Source organism: Stenella coeruleoalba (assembly GCF_951394435.1).
Source record: "Stenella coeruleoalba genome assembly, chromosome: 10".
Lineage (NCBI taxonomy): Eukaryota > Metazoa > Chordata > Mammalia > Artiodactyla > Delphinidae > Stenella > Stenella coeruleoalba.
The window spans coordinates 61,636,780-61,651,491 of record NC_137156.1 but is presented as its reverse complement, the minus strand read 5'-3'; the positions used below and the strand labels follow the sequence as shown (position 1 = coordinate 61,651,491).

General features: G+C 47.2%; 1 protein-coding gene across 2 annotated transcripts; it reads left to right on the top strand.

Annotated features, from left to right (window-relative positions):
* Positions 1–982: 982 nt before the first annotated feature.
* Positions 983–12,089, top strand: SLC25A38 (solute carrier family 25 member 38). 2 transcript variants are annotated; one of them, XM_079934662.1, is made up of 7 exons: positions 1,071–1,465; positions 6,208–6,329; positions 6,936–7,020; positions 7,725–7,904; positions 8,139–8,307; positions 10,058–10,224; positions 11,315–11,588. In XM_079934662.1, the coding sequence occupies exons 1-7, from the start codon at positions 1,397–1,399 to the stop codon at positions 11,435–11,437; spliced, it is 915 nt and encodes a 304-aa protein (XP_079790788.1). In that variant the 5' UTR covers positions 1,071–1,396; the 3' UTR covers positions 11,438–11,588. The 2 variants fall into 2 exon arrangements, with proteins under 2 accessions (XP_079790789.1, XP_079790788.1); XM_079934663.1 differs by lacking the exon at positions 10,058–10,224 and having other exon boundaries at positions 983–1,465; positions 11,315–12,089.
* Positions 12,090–14,712: the final 2,623 nt, after the last annotated feature.

Sequence of the window (14,712 nt, the reverse complement as noted above, 5' to 3'; positions counted from 1 at the left end):
AGGTCACTGGCATGGAAGGAAGAAAGGTGTTTCTGTCTTGTGAAGCCCAAAGCAGTGACAGGACCGTCTTCTTTGCCAAAGCTTCTGGTAAGGCCATTAGAATTCTTTTTTCCTTCTGTTTGTGCCCATCCTTGTGACTGGGCACAGGGGGTGACTTTCCACACTGCTGAGGGCACTGCCTACCCTGGGAGACTCTTAAGGCTGCGTGTTTGGGGTTGGAGGGATGCTCTTATGGAGAGGAGCTTCTATAAGTTGTAGGATAGAGGCCATCATAACATACCCATTCACCTCTCTGGGAGGCCAGTGTTGTCCAGTAGAAAAGTAGTTCGAGCCACAGGTGCAATTTTTAAAAATTTTATTGAAGTATAGTTGATTTACAATGTTGTGTTAATTTCTGCTGTACAGCAAAGTGACTCAGTTTTACATACATATGTTCTTTTTCATATTCTTTTCCATTATGCTTTATCACAGGATAACAAGTGTAATCTTGTGTTCTAGTAGTCATATGAAAAAAAGCAAAGAGATAAAATTAATTTTAATAATTATTTCACCTAATTCAATACACCCAAAATATCATTTCAACATGTAATAATGTAAAAATTATTCATGAGATTATTTTATCTTATTGTCACGTCTTAGAAATCCAGCGTGTGGATAACTTACAGCACATTTCTGGCACGAAATTTTCAGCGTTTAAAGGGAAATGTGGATCTGCCAAGACAATAAAGTTGTGTTTAATGGAAAAATATTCCACACTGCTTCGGGTTTTAATACAAATTAATTACAATTAAATCAAGTTTAAAATTCTGGTCTTCAGTCACACTAGCCACACTTCACGTGCTCGATAGCCACAGTTGGCTACTGGCTACCGCATTGGGCAGAGCGAGTCTGGACTGTAACTACCTTCAGACGTGGCGCCGAGAAGCATACCACCCTGCAGACGCCCGATGCAGCTCCGGGCGCAGGGAAGCCCCGATCCTGCAGTTCCGGAGGTCTCCACGAGGTGGCACTAAGGAGCACACCCTCGCTAAGCGCGACCCGCGTCCAACCCCGGAAGCTAAATTCCGGCGTTATATCTAGTTCCTCCGGCTTTCTCCAGTCCCGGATGAACCCTGTCTAATACTCTCAAGTCCTGAAGACGGCAACGGGACAGGATGGGCAGGGCAGCAGAGCCTCGCAGTCTGCTGAGCTAGTGAAGAGCGGCGCCTGGAGCCACTCATGTGCGGTGGGCGCGCAGGTGCCGACCCTCGACCAGCGCAGACCGCAGAGAAGCCCCACGGTAGAACGCGTCGCCCGGCTACCGCCATCGCGTCGTCTTCTCTAGAATCGTCAGGGCCGGGCCTGAGCTCCCACCGACGGCACCCCGGGCCCAGTGCAGTCGCAGGCCTCCCTTCCAATGATTCAGAAGTCACGCCCGGCGCTGCTGCAGCCTCAAGATGTCGGAGACAGGGTGGAAACGCTTATGGTAACCTGAGGGGAAGGGAAGGCAGGGGTTCCGGCATTGCCGGCTCGGGGAGGGAAATTCGGAAGGTTGCCGAGGGTCAGCGGTCCTCAGGGAACCTTTTCAGCCTCCGGGATGCGCGCATAACCGGTTGGGGACGTGGCGGCAGAGATGGAGTTTGACTAAGGGATTAAAAGAGGGGAGGAAGGAGAGAAGTTGCAGTCCAGTCCTTGGGACAGGCAAGCAAAGGTCTCGCTCCTGTATTGGTAATCTGGGTAGAGGTAGGCGGAATTGCCGGGGCCTTGGCCGGTGTCGGGGGGGAATGTGCCCGCGTGGTCCAGAGCGAGGTGCGAGCGCTACGGGACGTTGCTTTGAGTTAGATGCCTAGAATGACAGGTGGGAGGACACCTGGGTAGATATTTGGACCGTTGCAAAGCCCGGCAATAACGCTAAGCCTGAGGAGCGATCGTTGCTCGAGCGAGGTGGGTCAGGGCTGCACAGCGCCCGCGGGCTGGACCAGGTGGACCCTCCCGGGAACCGGTGCGGTTTGCCCTCGCCACGAGGCCACGCCTCTCCCGCGCCTGGATTGGCTGCCATGTTCGCACCGCGGGGCTGCCATTGGTGGAGGCGGAGGCTGGGCTGGGCCGGCGAGGAAGGTCTGGCTGAGTTGCTGCTAGCGGTGGGTGGAGACGGGGATGCGGCTTCGCTGTAGGCCGGGAGGGACAGTTGGCCGCGGCTACTTTTCTCCCTGCGGTCAAGGACGCGGCCCACCTGCAACGGGGGCAGGGCAGGGGTGTGGGGTTTTTGTTTTGTTTTGTTTTTTATCTTTAACAAAGGTGGAGGCGGGGACCGTTTACATCTTATAACATGTGCTTACATATTTCTTTTTGGGTCCTCCAGCTCTGGCCTGGAGATCTCAATTGGATTTAGGATATAGTTTTTTTAAAGGGGAGTAGGAGTTGCTTGTGGAACCGTTTGCTAACTATTCAAGTGCTGCTTATTGCCTTTATGTATCTATGTATCATTGTTTGGTTGTTTTTGCCCTACCCCCCCTCAAAAAACAAATAAACAAAAAAGCCAGCTGTATTACTCGTTTTATTTACCTTGAATAAATTTGGGCTGTTTAGGAAAAAAAAAGTCAAGCATGCCTTAAAGGGTATGCCATCCACCATTGACAATATCTTAAAAATGAAAAGTGTAAATTCTATTTTTTTAAAACAATTATGTTACCTGTTTTGTTTTGTTTTTAACTATCAGAGGTTAACCTATACTGCTGTTTTATATTTTGCATCTGTTCTATGCTAATGGACCTGGAAAATTACAAAGTTAAAAAAGTTATGGGCTCTATGCATGTATCCACAAATATTTTTTTAGCCAATAAAATGTTCAAGCAGTGTGCTGTAAAAATAAAAACATTAAGAAAATAGTTCCTGCAATGGAGGACAGTGTGTTGGGCTTTGGGGAGCAGTATACAGTAGTTCCATACACAACCTGTGAGAGCCTCAGAGAGGCAGCTCCAAAGAGAACTGCTTAGAAGCTGTAACTGCCGGCCATTCCTACAGCCTTACTGGAGCAAAGGGCTGGGGGGAGCCAGGGGAGAGTCCCCTGTCCAGGGATGTGGCCTGCAGGGCCCTCTAAGCTTTATCCTGTGGAATTGTGCTCAAGGGAGAGCCATGTGCAGATTTCCTGTTAGATGAAGTGATTCGTTCATTCTTTTTTTTTTTTTTAATTTATTTTTGGCTGCGTTGGGTCTTCGTTGCTGTGCTAGGGCTTTCTCTAATTGCGGCGAGCAGGGGCTACTCTTCGTTGTAATGAGCGGGCTTCTCACTGCGGTGGCTTCTCTTGTTGCAGAGCAGGGGCTCTACGCCCGCGGGCTTCAGTAGTTGTGGCGCACGGACTTAGCTGCTCCGTGGCATGTGGGATCTTCCTGGACCAGGGCTCGAACCCGTGTCACCTGCATTGGCAGGCGGATTCTTAACCACTGTGCCTCCAGGGAAGTCCCTGATTCATTCATTCTTGATTGTTGAGCACCTGCTGTGGACCAGGCTCCATGGTCAGTGCTGGAGGAACCACCATGAACAGGACAGTCCAGGCCTCCTCTGTCCTTGACCCTCAGTCATAAGGCAGGTGGGCTCCGGCGCCGTGGAAGCACTGAAGAGGAGCACTGAACGCGAGTGTGGGGTTAGGGTAGATCAATGGCAGGGTGTTCACTGGGATGGAGCGCCCTGGAGGAGAGACACATGGGGGGTGAGAAAGAAAGATGAGTTAGGTTTAGAAATGTCAACCCGCGGTGCCTGTGGGACATCGGATTAAGTGGATATGGGAGTCTGCAGAAGACAGCTTGCAGGGGTGGACAGAAGGGTGGGAAAGAAGAGGCTCTGCATGTGAAGGCGGAGAGGCCGGGGAAGTGGGAGGAAGATCAGGACAGTGTTAATCCCAGAAGCCGGAGGCAGAGCACATTTCCAGAAGGAGCTGGTGGTGGTCAACAGCCAACAGCAGAACCCTGCTGAGCTGCCTGGGAAGTGCCCTGGACTGTCACTTAGACGGGGAGGAATGGTGAAGAAAGCATGAACTTTGAGTCTTAGCCAATGGCTTCAAACCCTGTGACTTAGGATACGTTGTCATCCCTGTGAGCTCCAGTTTCATCTGGAAAATGGGTTTGAACATCTAGCTCTTACGAGTATTGTGAGATTTCGAGGTGCTGTATATGGATGCCTCACCCCAGGCTGCTCTGGTAGCGGGGGTTGGCACTGCTGAGGCTGGAGACCCCCAAGGAGATCACTAGGATGGATCAGTGGGGGGCAGGCTCTGGGAGGAATGAGGGGTCATCAGTAGGAGTTGGTCATGAAACAGTAGGTAGACCAAGGAGTCTTATTTGTCTCCCAAATGTCCTGCTGGGACATGAAGGAGAGGCAAGCATGTGGAGAACCGTGGACAGAGTTTCCATTAGGGGATGTTGAGTTTGAGATGCCTACAGGCCATTCGAGGGGACGTGGGGGGAGCATGGGGACAGTGGACTCGGGAGAGAGGCTGAAGTGGGCTGGAGGTGTGGGCGTTGCCGGCATGTGTGCGTCGAGCATGGTGTGGTGTGGAGATGAGGGTGCCCCCGTGCCGCAGCTACGGGGAGATAAGAGAAACAGCAACATCTGTGGCTGGGGAAAGGAGGCTTAGAAGGGCAGCCAGAAACCACAAAGAGAGGAGCGGTGATCAGCTGTTTCAAATGCACCAGAGAGGCCAAGTAAGAGAAGGCCACAGATGGGAAAGGGGTCCTGGGATATGGCAGGTCCTTGGTGAGGCAGCTTTAGTGGAGGGGCTTTACCTGGATGGCAGACTGGGAAACCTGAAGGGTGACTAGTGAAGAGGGAGTGGAGATGATGTGGCATCAGGCTGGAAATATGGGGGGCTTTCGAGCTTGTTCCAGACAAAGGAGAAGATGTCAGTGGAAGTAAGAGGCTGAGTATGCAAGGAAGAGAGGCTCACTGATGCCACAAAGGTTCAGATGAGGCTGAGAAACAAAATTTGTGGGAATATGGGTTAGCAAAAGGAGCAGGACACACATCTGATGAAGCTGTTCCCATCTGGCTTGGTTGTACTAGTGGTCTTACCTTTGCTGCTTGGAAGGCTATTTGAACGTGCTTATAAGCTCCAGTATTTATTATCTGAACTTATTAAGTCCTTTTAAGGAATTCCAGTTATAAATTGAGACTTGCTCTTTTGGTGAAACGTGGAATAATCTCTCTTCTCTGTGAAACAAATACCACAGATTACAAACATTTTGGTTCCGGGTAGGTAGTTTTTTTGACGTATAACAGGCAACTTCATCTTAATAGCATTTTAGGACTATAGTATGCCATTTATTAAAAAGTAATAGTGCAAATGCCATTTAATGAAAAGAGAGACGATCTTTGGATGGAGTTTGCCAAGTGTCTCCTTTGGAAAAGAGGACATTTGTTTCCTGCTTGGATTTTTAAAAGTGTGTTTTCACAACCATTTGATTGCGTCGCGCTGTGGGGCCTCTGGAGTGCGCTTGGGGGAAACACAGTCAGTCTGCGAGGCAGTCCTGCCCTCCTGGATGCCACCTCTCAATTAGACAGTGTGTGTGACTCTCCTGGCTTAGAGGACAGCCAGCAAACCCAGGAGTGGCTGCTGGCCTTGTGGCGCCCCTGCGATCTGTTTAGGTCCCGGTGAGACAAATGGGTATATGACGGGGAAAGTTTTACATTACAGAAATGCATGGGTTTTACAGGAAGTGGCACAGACATTTCACATTGTACCTGCTCACTTATGGTTTCACTTCCTTTGTCTTACTCCTGTAAATAGCCTGCAGGCCCTACAACCTAAGGAACCTGAAACCAGCAGTTCAGAGTTAAAACACTGTTCAACTGAGTTTTGCTTTTGTGACGAGAAGGAGTTGGCCTATAACTTACTGTCAAGACAAGTAGGGAGGTGTGGTCAGTGGCATAATTCACAGATGGAAATCACCGTGTTGCTCAGTAGGAGCAAAGTTATCCATAAGTTTTTAATTATCAGTAATTACTAAAGTTGTTACCAGTAAGACCAGAGAGCTACCTCTTGGAGTATACTGTGTTCTCAATAACATTCCAACACTGTTCGTTCCTGGCTATGCTTTTCCCTTCTGTGAAGTCTGACGCTAATACAGGGTGCCACCAGGTGAGTTTCTAAGAGATCCTTACAGAGAACTGACTGGTCCAGGTGTGACGAAGGCTGGGACAAAGCTGCTGGCACACTGTTCTCTTGCCCTGCAGTTGCAGCCCGTGATCAAAGCTTTCCTGTGTGGCTCCATCAGTGGGACCTGCTCTACCCTCCTTTTCCAACCCCTGGATCTCCTCAAAACGCGCCTGCAGACCCTCCAGCCCTCAGCCCATGGGTAAGGCCTGCTGCCCCGTTCCCCTGCTCCCTCCCCCCCTTTTCACTGAGGACCTGGTTTCAACAACTTCTCTCAGACACTGGCGCATCTTTACTGTGTTCAGTCAACTTCCATTCTGTTGGATGAGCAAAGAGAAACACAGGCCAGGCCGAGCTTTCATGTGTTTTATATATACTCTTAATTAAGCGGGGTCCTTCCCTGAGTAGCTTCCTGGGATCTGCCTTGGTGACGTTTGCATTTTACTGTGCCAACCTGTAATGTCATAACTGTGCTGCCTGGCACAAGTAGTGGGTGGTTTTCTGGAAATAAGATAGGTATTGAGTGTATCTTATGTGCCCCCTATTGGGCTCAGCCCTGTGGGAAGTGCACAGAGTGTATGTAAAATGAGAAGTTATCCCATTGCTTGCAGTGTGAATGGACAAAGAATCATGCACCTGCCACACCATGAACGCATAGGAACTCAGAGTAACTCCAGGGTGCCTTTTAGAGATTCTTAAGTGTTCTAGAAAAGAGTCCATACAGAGAAGTCTGTGAGTGGGGAGTTCTTTCACAGGGATGTGGTCTAAGCGATTTCTCCTTCCTTGCCTCCGTTTTGTCTGCCTTCAGATCCAGACGTGTTGGGATGTTGGCTCTGCTCTTGAATGTGGTTCGCACGGAGAGTCTTTTTGGCCTCTGGAAAGGGATGTCCCCCGTAAGCTGCCTTTTGGGTCTTGTCTTGCACCCCCTCCTTTAATAACTAGCCGTCTCTCATCCACCTCACACCTCCTCTCTTTTAAGGGTACGTGAGGTTGGAGGTGGTGGGAGGGCCTTTCTGGTCTTCCTGCCCATCCCTCTCACTGTCGCTGGCTTCCATTTGAGGGCCCTGGGAATAGCACACCTGTGCGTCCTGGGCCCGACTTCTTAGTGCAGCATGAAGTCCTAGAGCAGAGGCAGCTGGCGCCCCACCTGTCAACGGACCTTGCCCTCACCCCTCCAGTGCCTCCACACCTTCATTTCTTTGCCTAGACAGCTTTTTCTGGCCTTTGGAACTCACTTTGCTGGAAATGGCAGGGAATTCACACTCACCCCAACCCCGCAGCAGCCCTTAACCAATGAAAGATGAGAGCTGATGTTTAAAACTTCCCTTCCCTCCTCAGGTGGCAGGGTAACCTAGGACACTGATTCCCAGAGTTTCCCAGAGGGATTCCGTTGCCCATGGCAATAACTGATGAGATGACACACTTTGTTGACTGCCTTCTCTCCCATCTCATTTCCCTACTCTCCCATTGGTGTTCCCTCCACACCTTAAATCGACTCCTTGCATGCGAATCCTGGGTCTTCTTTGGGGAAATCCAGCTCAGACAGGATCTTACATGTTGGTGTTTGATTCCGTTCCTCCCTCCACTTGTTCTGCAGTCCATCGTGAGGTGCGTCCCTGGCATTGGAATCTACTTTGGCACTCTCTACTCTTTGAAGCAGTACTTCCTGCGAGGCCATCCCCCCACCGCCCTGGAGTCAGTCATACTGGGGGTGGGCTCCCGCTCTGTCGCGGGGGTCTGCATGTCACCCATCACTGTGATCAAGACACGGTACGAGGTGAGTGGGCAACCAGAGACACCGGGCTCTTGAGTCAAGTGGCCACTGATGCCACCTCCCGATTTATAACCTAACACAGGGTTGATGTGGTCGGAGAACTCATCTGTGTAGTCAGGCCAAGCACATGCAAACCAGAGCCGCCAGGGCTCCGGTAATGCACCCTGAGGATGGCTTCGTTCAGTGCGCAAACCCAGGGCCACTGTGCCAGCCATTGGTTCTGTGCTTCCTTTGCAGAGCGGGCGGTACGGCTATGAGAGCATCTATGCGGCCCTGAGGAGCATCTGTCACAGCGAGGGGTACCGGGGTCTCTTCAGTGGCCTGACAGCAACACTCCTCCGTGATGCCCCCTTTTCCGGAATCTACTTGATGTTTTACAACCAGACCAAAAACATTGTGCTTCATGGTACGGGTAAAGGAAGGTGTGGTGGGAAGAGATAGCCCTTGAGAGATCACATCCTCACCACTTTCTCGGAGATAGGAAACTATTCGTTGTTCTTAGCAGCTCCAGATTCTTATCCTAGTTTTAGAAACCGAGCCATATCTGCATTGTGTCAGGCATGGGACCCGGTGCTGGGATGCAAGGGCGGCCATGAAGACATGGTCCCTGCCCTTTTGAGTTTATAGCTTCCTAAGGCAGACTACTGATAGTATGTAATTCTTGAGTCGGGGAGGGGGTAGGATAAAGCTCATTTTGCATAGGTTTTGCAGCAATGCTTCCCACATTTGCCTGATCTGGGTCCTACCCAAGGCATCCTAAATCAGAAGATTTGGGGTAAGACCTCAGAGACTGTATTTTTCAAGAAGCACTTGTTGTGATTCTTATCAGACAAGTTTGGGAAATCCAATGGGTTAGGAGCTAGAAGAAAAATATTTTCATGTCCCTTGCTGTGCTCTTGGCTAACATTGTTTTGAGCCCTCCTTTTGGATGGAGAGAAAGATGCCAAACCCCTAGCATTTTGGCAGGCCCACGCTTCCAGTAAGCTCGTGTTGTCAAGACATGGGCAAAATCGACAGGCAGTAAACATCCACCCAAGCAGAGCCAGGCACTGATAGAAACACATCCTATAAAGTGAACCTGCATTCAGTAAGGTGTCTATGGATAATGTGAGCAAGGAATTGCAACCAAAGTCGTTTAATTGGGAAAGCCAGAATGCCACCCCCATGACAGTGGTGTCAGTTGGAGTGCTTTGGGAGATTTGCTGCTTCTCCCCAGGCGCCAGGAGGTGTGACACTACAGGTCACAGCCTTACCTTACAGGAGAAAGTTAAGGCAATAAGGGGGCTTGGATATACATTTTTAACTTCTTCATCCATCCTAAAAATTTTTTTTAATTTGGTATTTAGAAATCATTTTATGCTTACCAAAAAAGCCACAAGAATAGTACCTATAACTCCATAGCTCATTATTCTCTTTCTATGTGTATAATTGTTTTCCTCAAACCATTTAAGAATAAGTTGCAGACATGATGCCTCTTTACCCTTAAATACATCAGTGTGTACTTCCTAAGAACAAATGCATTCTTGTATAACCATCGATAGTTCTTTCATCTATAGTCTTGATTTCTCCAATTTTCCCAATAATGTATTTTGTAGCAATTTTTATTTTTTATTTTCAAGAGTATAAGCCAGTTATATAACCTCAGTGTGGGTTTCCCTGATGTTTCCTTTCAACTAGATTCATTTATATCTTTCTAGCTAGAGGAGCACATAACTGAGGTTGTGTCTTCAGTGCCTTATATCAGGAAGCTCATGACATCCGTTTGATGCACTGTGGGTGATGTTAACTTTTTATCACTATAAAAATAGTGTCTCCACTGAAAATTCAATTGTTTGTTCTTTTGTAATTTCTAAGTATCTCTGTGGGGAGATACTTTGAATCTATATAAATCTATATAACACTTCCTGTCCTTTCATCCATATATTTTAGCATCAGTGAATGACTCTTGCCTTAGTCAATTATGCTGATGGTTGTAAAAAGGTGAACTTTTTCATTATCCTACTTACACTGATTAGTTTAGATTTTGAATTCTTAGCCTTGTTTGAATCCAGACCCTTCTGGCTTTCAGGAAGAATTAGTGGGCAACTTGGCATGGATATTTATCTGATGAATATGGGATTTATTTATAACTGAATGTTGCCTTTGTCCTGTTTCAGACCAATTGGATACAGTCCTTGTTCCCGTTGCAAATTTCAGTTGTGGGATATTTGCTGGGATTCTGGCCTCACTGGTAACTCAACCTGCAGATGTTATCAAAACTCACATGCAGCTCTCCCCAATGAAATTTCGGTGGATTGGCCAGGCAGTGACACTCATTTTCAAAGTAAGGCTTTAGAATAAATATTGGTTCATATTGTGGTTAAGGCTTTCTCTCTCAGGCAGTAGCTCTTATCCTTTACATGGTAGAAACACCTGGGAAGCTTTTAAAACAATCCCGATTCCCAGCTCATAACCTGGGCTTATCATATTAGAATCTCTGGGGGAGATGAAACCCTGGCATCAGTATTTTAAGTTCCCTGGTGATTCCAATGTGTTGCCAAGGTTGAGAATCACTGCTAAAAATCTATGGTTGTGGGATTTTTTGTTGTTGTTGTTGTTTTGGTTTTGTTTGTTTAGGAAGGGAGCCTGACATTAGGACAACATGTGATATTTGTTAAATATGCATATTGTTGGGCTCTACCCCAGACCTACCTAGTCAGGAGATCTGGGAGGACTCCTTAACCTAATCAAGGATCTAGGAGAAAATGTAGTCAGACAAAAATCACAAGCACATTGTTTTGTTTCCAGGAGTTTGCACTAATGCAAATGGACAGATGGTATTGAAGATAAAAAGTACAGTAATTGTAAAGTACACTAAAATGCTATTTAAAAGCCACTGAGTAAGCCCTTTGGAAACGTACTGTTATCAGATATTCTTTTTGAAAGTAAATTTGTCACCTAGATCTTTAGATGTTTCTGTACTACTCAATTTTTGTATGTAGCACAGGAAACATGTAAGCATCTGCAGCAAGTATCTGCCTTATCCTAGATACAAGCAAGTATTTGTGAATCGGATCATATTCGTCACACTGCTTAGGTTGCCTGCTTTCTTATTCTTTATACCTAAAATCATGAAGTTTGAAAATAGAGTCTTCAGTATATGTGAAAATGGTAAGATTTTCAGCTAAGAAATAAATTCCCCTGGATGGAGCAAGCCTAAAAAAAGATAAAGCTTAGCAACTACTCCAAAAAATTTTTTTTTTAGTTTATTGCCTCCTTGGACCCAGTATTCATAGTTTTAACATTATTTATAAAAGCCTAAAAAGTAAGACTTAACAATGGGGTAATGCAGAGAGAGATCCTCGCTCTCGTGCCAGGTATATAAGTGTATTGCTGCTTTAGTCCCAGAGTTTTGGCCTCCATTTTCCTCCTAGGATTATGGGCTGCGTGGCTTCTTCCAAGGCGGTGTCCCCCGGGCCCTCCGCAGAACTCTGATGGCAGCCATGGCGTGGACAGTCTACGAAGAGATGATGGCCAAGATGGGCTTGCAGTCCTGACCGAGCCAGGACCAGGCAGAGATGGGATCTGTCGCCCTGCCTGTTTTCTGCCAAGGACCTCTTCAACTCACTACCCTGGAGTCGGACAAAGTCCTATCTGGAGAGGCAGACAAACACGTCACCTTCAGTTACCCAGCTCAAGAAGAGAATAGGTGGGTCCGACTCAAGCCTTCCAGACCTCCCAGAAGAGGAGTCACTGACATGGACATCATATTGGGGAGTTAGGAGAAGGGTTTGCATACCCTGCAAGGCTACTTGAAAAGGCATTTCCAGAGAGTGCTCTGTCCGGTGTCTCTGCTCAGCCACCCACTACACCACAGTGCCTCTTTGGATCTGCTCTTGGGCAGTGCAGCGCCAGGGATGCTGTGGGCCGCCTGCAGTGGCGGAGGAGTTCCAGCAGCGAGGCTGGATCTGCTGAGAGAGGAGTCACTGTCACCAGGCTGAAGACTGCCTCTGAGGTGATGAAGAACAGATGTCACGACTTCATTGGTTCCTCATTGACTTCTCAGAGGCTCCGGAGAAGGGGAGCAGTGGCTTCCTAGCCCCTAAGTGTCCAAATAATATTGTTTGATCTTGGCTCCTGCACTGTTTCAACTCCAGGTTACTCTGGCTTTTTTCTGCAGCTAAAGTTGGATAAATAAAGTGAAGCACTTTATCATTGAAAAACCTCAAGTGCCACGACTCCGCTCTAAAATAACAAAATAGTCTAAGGTGGCTGACTCTTGATCTGTATAGGTCCTCAAACCTAAAATTTTTAAAAATAGCTTTATTTTATATATCATACAATTCATCCATTCCAAGTAGACAATCCTGTGATTTTTTTAGTAACTTTACTGACTGGTGCAGCCATCACCATAAATCAGTTTCAGAACACAGTCACCCTCCGCCCCCAATAAGATCTCTTATTTACAATTAACCCTCGTTCCCAGCCCCAGCACAGCCCAGACAGCCACTGAACTGCTTTCTGTCTATAAATTTGCCTTTTCTGTGCACTTCCTACATAGTCATACACTATGTAGTCTGTTGTATCCGGCTTCTTTCAATTAGCATAACGTTTTGGAGGTTCATCCATGATGTGGCATGTTCAACACTTTATCCTTTTTTATGGCCAAATAATATTCTATTGTGTGCCTATTTATCCATTCACCAGTTGATGAATGTGTGAATTGTTAGCACTTTTTGGCACTTACGAATATTGTCACTATGAACATTCACGTATGAATCATTTGTGTGGACATACATTTTCATTTCCCTTGTGTACATGCCTAGGAGTGCAATTACTGGATCATGTGGTAACTATGTTTAACCATTTGAGAAACTACCAGACTGTTTCCAAAGTGGCAGCACCATTTAACGTCACCACCAGAAGTTTATGAGGGTTCTGATTTCTGCACACCCTCCTCAACACTTGTTATTGTCTGTTTTATTTATTGTAGCCATTCTAGTGGGTTCTATCAACTTTTAAGCTTAGGAAGGGGCTGTTGTTTTATCCAAACAGCAGAAGGGGGAAGTTTGATCTCCTGGTTAAGAACATGGGCTGTGATTCAGGCGGCCCAGGTTAAAAGGCTGGCTCTCCACCTACTTAGACACATTTGAAGTTGTCCCCAGGGGATGGGGATAGTAATATTTCCTACCTCCCAGGGTGGTGGCAAGGGTTAATTGAGCATATGTTTCTGGTGCATTACGTTAGTTTCCTAGGGCTGCCACAGCAAACCACCACAAATCGGGTGGCTTCTAACAAATTTATTCTCTCAGTTCGGAGCCTACAAGTCTGAAATCAAGATGTCTGCAGGGCCATACTCTCTGAAGGCCCTAGGGGAAGACGGTTCCTTGTCTCTTCCAGTTAATCCCATGGTGGCTGGCAGTTCTTGGTGTTCATCAATCCAATCTCTGTCTCTGTCTTCACAATGCTTTCTCCCCCGTGTGTCTCTCTGTCCAAATTTGCATCTATTTTTAAGGGCACCAGTCATTGGATCAGGGCCCACCCTACTCCAGAATGACATCTTGATTACATTGCAAAGACCGTATTTCCAAATATGGTCATGTTCGTAGGAACTGGGGGTTAGGACTCCAACATATCTTTTTGGGGGACACAAGTCAATTCATACATATTAAGTTTAATGATTTATAAGTTTAAGTTTTAGGTTAGAATGCCGTATTCCAAATTATAATATGGAGAGGAGTATGGGAAAAGACAAACTAGGATCCTAATCTCCTAGTGGTACCCAAGCCACCAGTGCTTGGTGACCTATGTGTGTGAGGCTGTGTGCTGGGGAAAGCAGGGGAGCACCTAGGGCTGGAAATGGTGTGCTTGGGGCAGCAATGCAGGGCAGGCAGCTTAACACAGATGATGGATGGAGTGCCTGCCGCCTAAGGACTTAGCCTCTGAGGCAGGATGTTCAGGTTTCTTGGCCTCTTCAGTCTCCCTGACCCTCATCTTGGGCTCTGGGAGCCTAACGCCAGTGGGGCCCGGCCAGGGGCTGCTGGGAGTGGAGGGGCAGAGATAAGCCCCAGAGGTGCAGGCTTCATCCCAGTGCAGATTTGCTCGCCTTATACACAGCTGGCGAATTTCAGCCACCAGAGGCCCCTCCCTGCTCTTCATTTGTTCTGTTGGGGGCAAATCATCTTAAAATTTGGAGAAATCGTCTCATTTCCTCTAAATATGGAGTAAAACTGAAATTTGCCATTATGAACTCTGATTCCAGAGGCAAGTGGCCCTGGGGTCTACATATCCCAGGCCCCCAGAATTTTTTTCCTTTCCCGTAGTCTCCCACAAGTATTAAAAGTTCAGAAAGGAAGTGGCTAGTGAGCTTCAGAGGGCTTTGGAAACACTGCCCAGTGCCCTCCCCCCACTTTTTTTTTTTTTTTAATTGATTCGTTCTTGGCTGCCTTAGACTTAAAGCAAATTATATAGGGGCGGAGCTTTGTGGGAGTAAACAGTCATCTGGCGCTAGAGATAAGGCCTAGTAAGGCAGGAGGCAAAAAGGACAGAAGCAAAGCTTTCAAGCTGCTATACTCAATTTCCAAGAATATGTTATGAAATATCTCAATCACAAGAGTAGAATAGATGGTACATTGCCCCTTCATTCACATCACTCAAATGGAACAATTATCAGGATTTAGCCACTTTTGCTTGTCTTTCCCCTCTCCCCCACCTCCTTTTTTCTTCCCTTAACTGAAGCTTTTAAAAGCAGATCCCACACATCATACCATTTCACCCTTCCACATTTCTATATGCATATCTAAAAATTATGGGCATTTTTCTTAGGTAACTA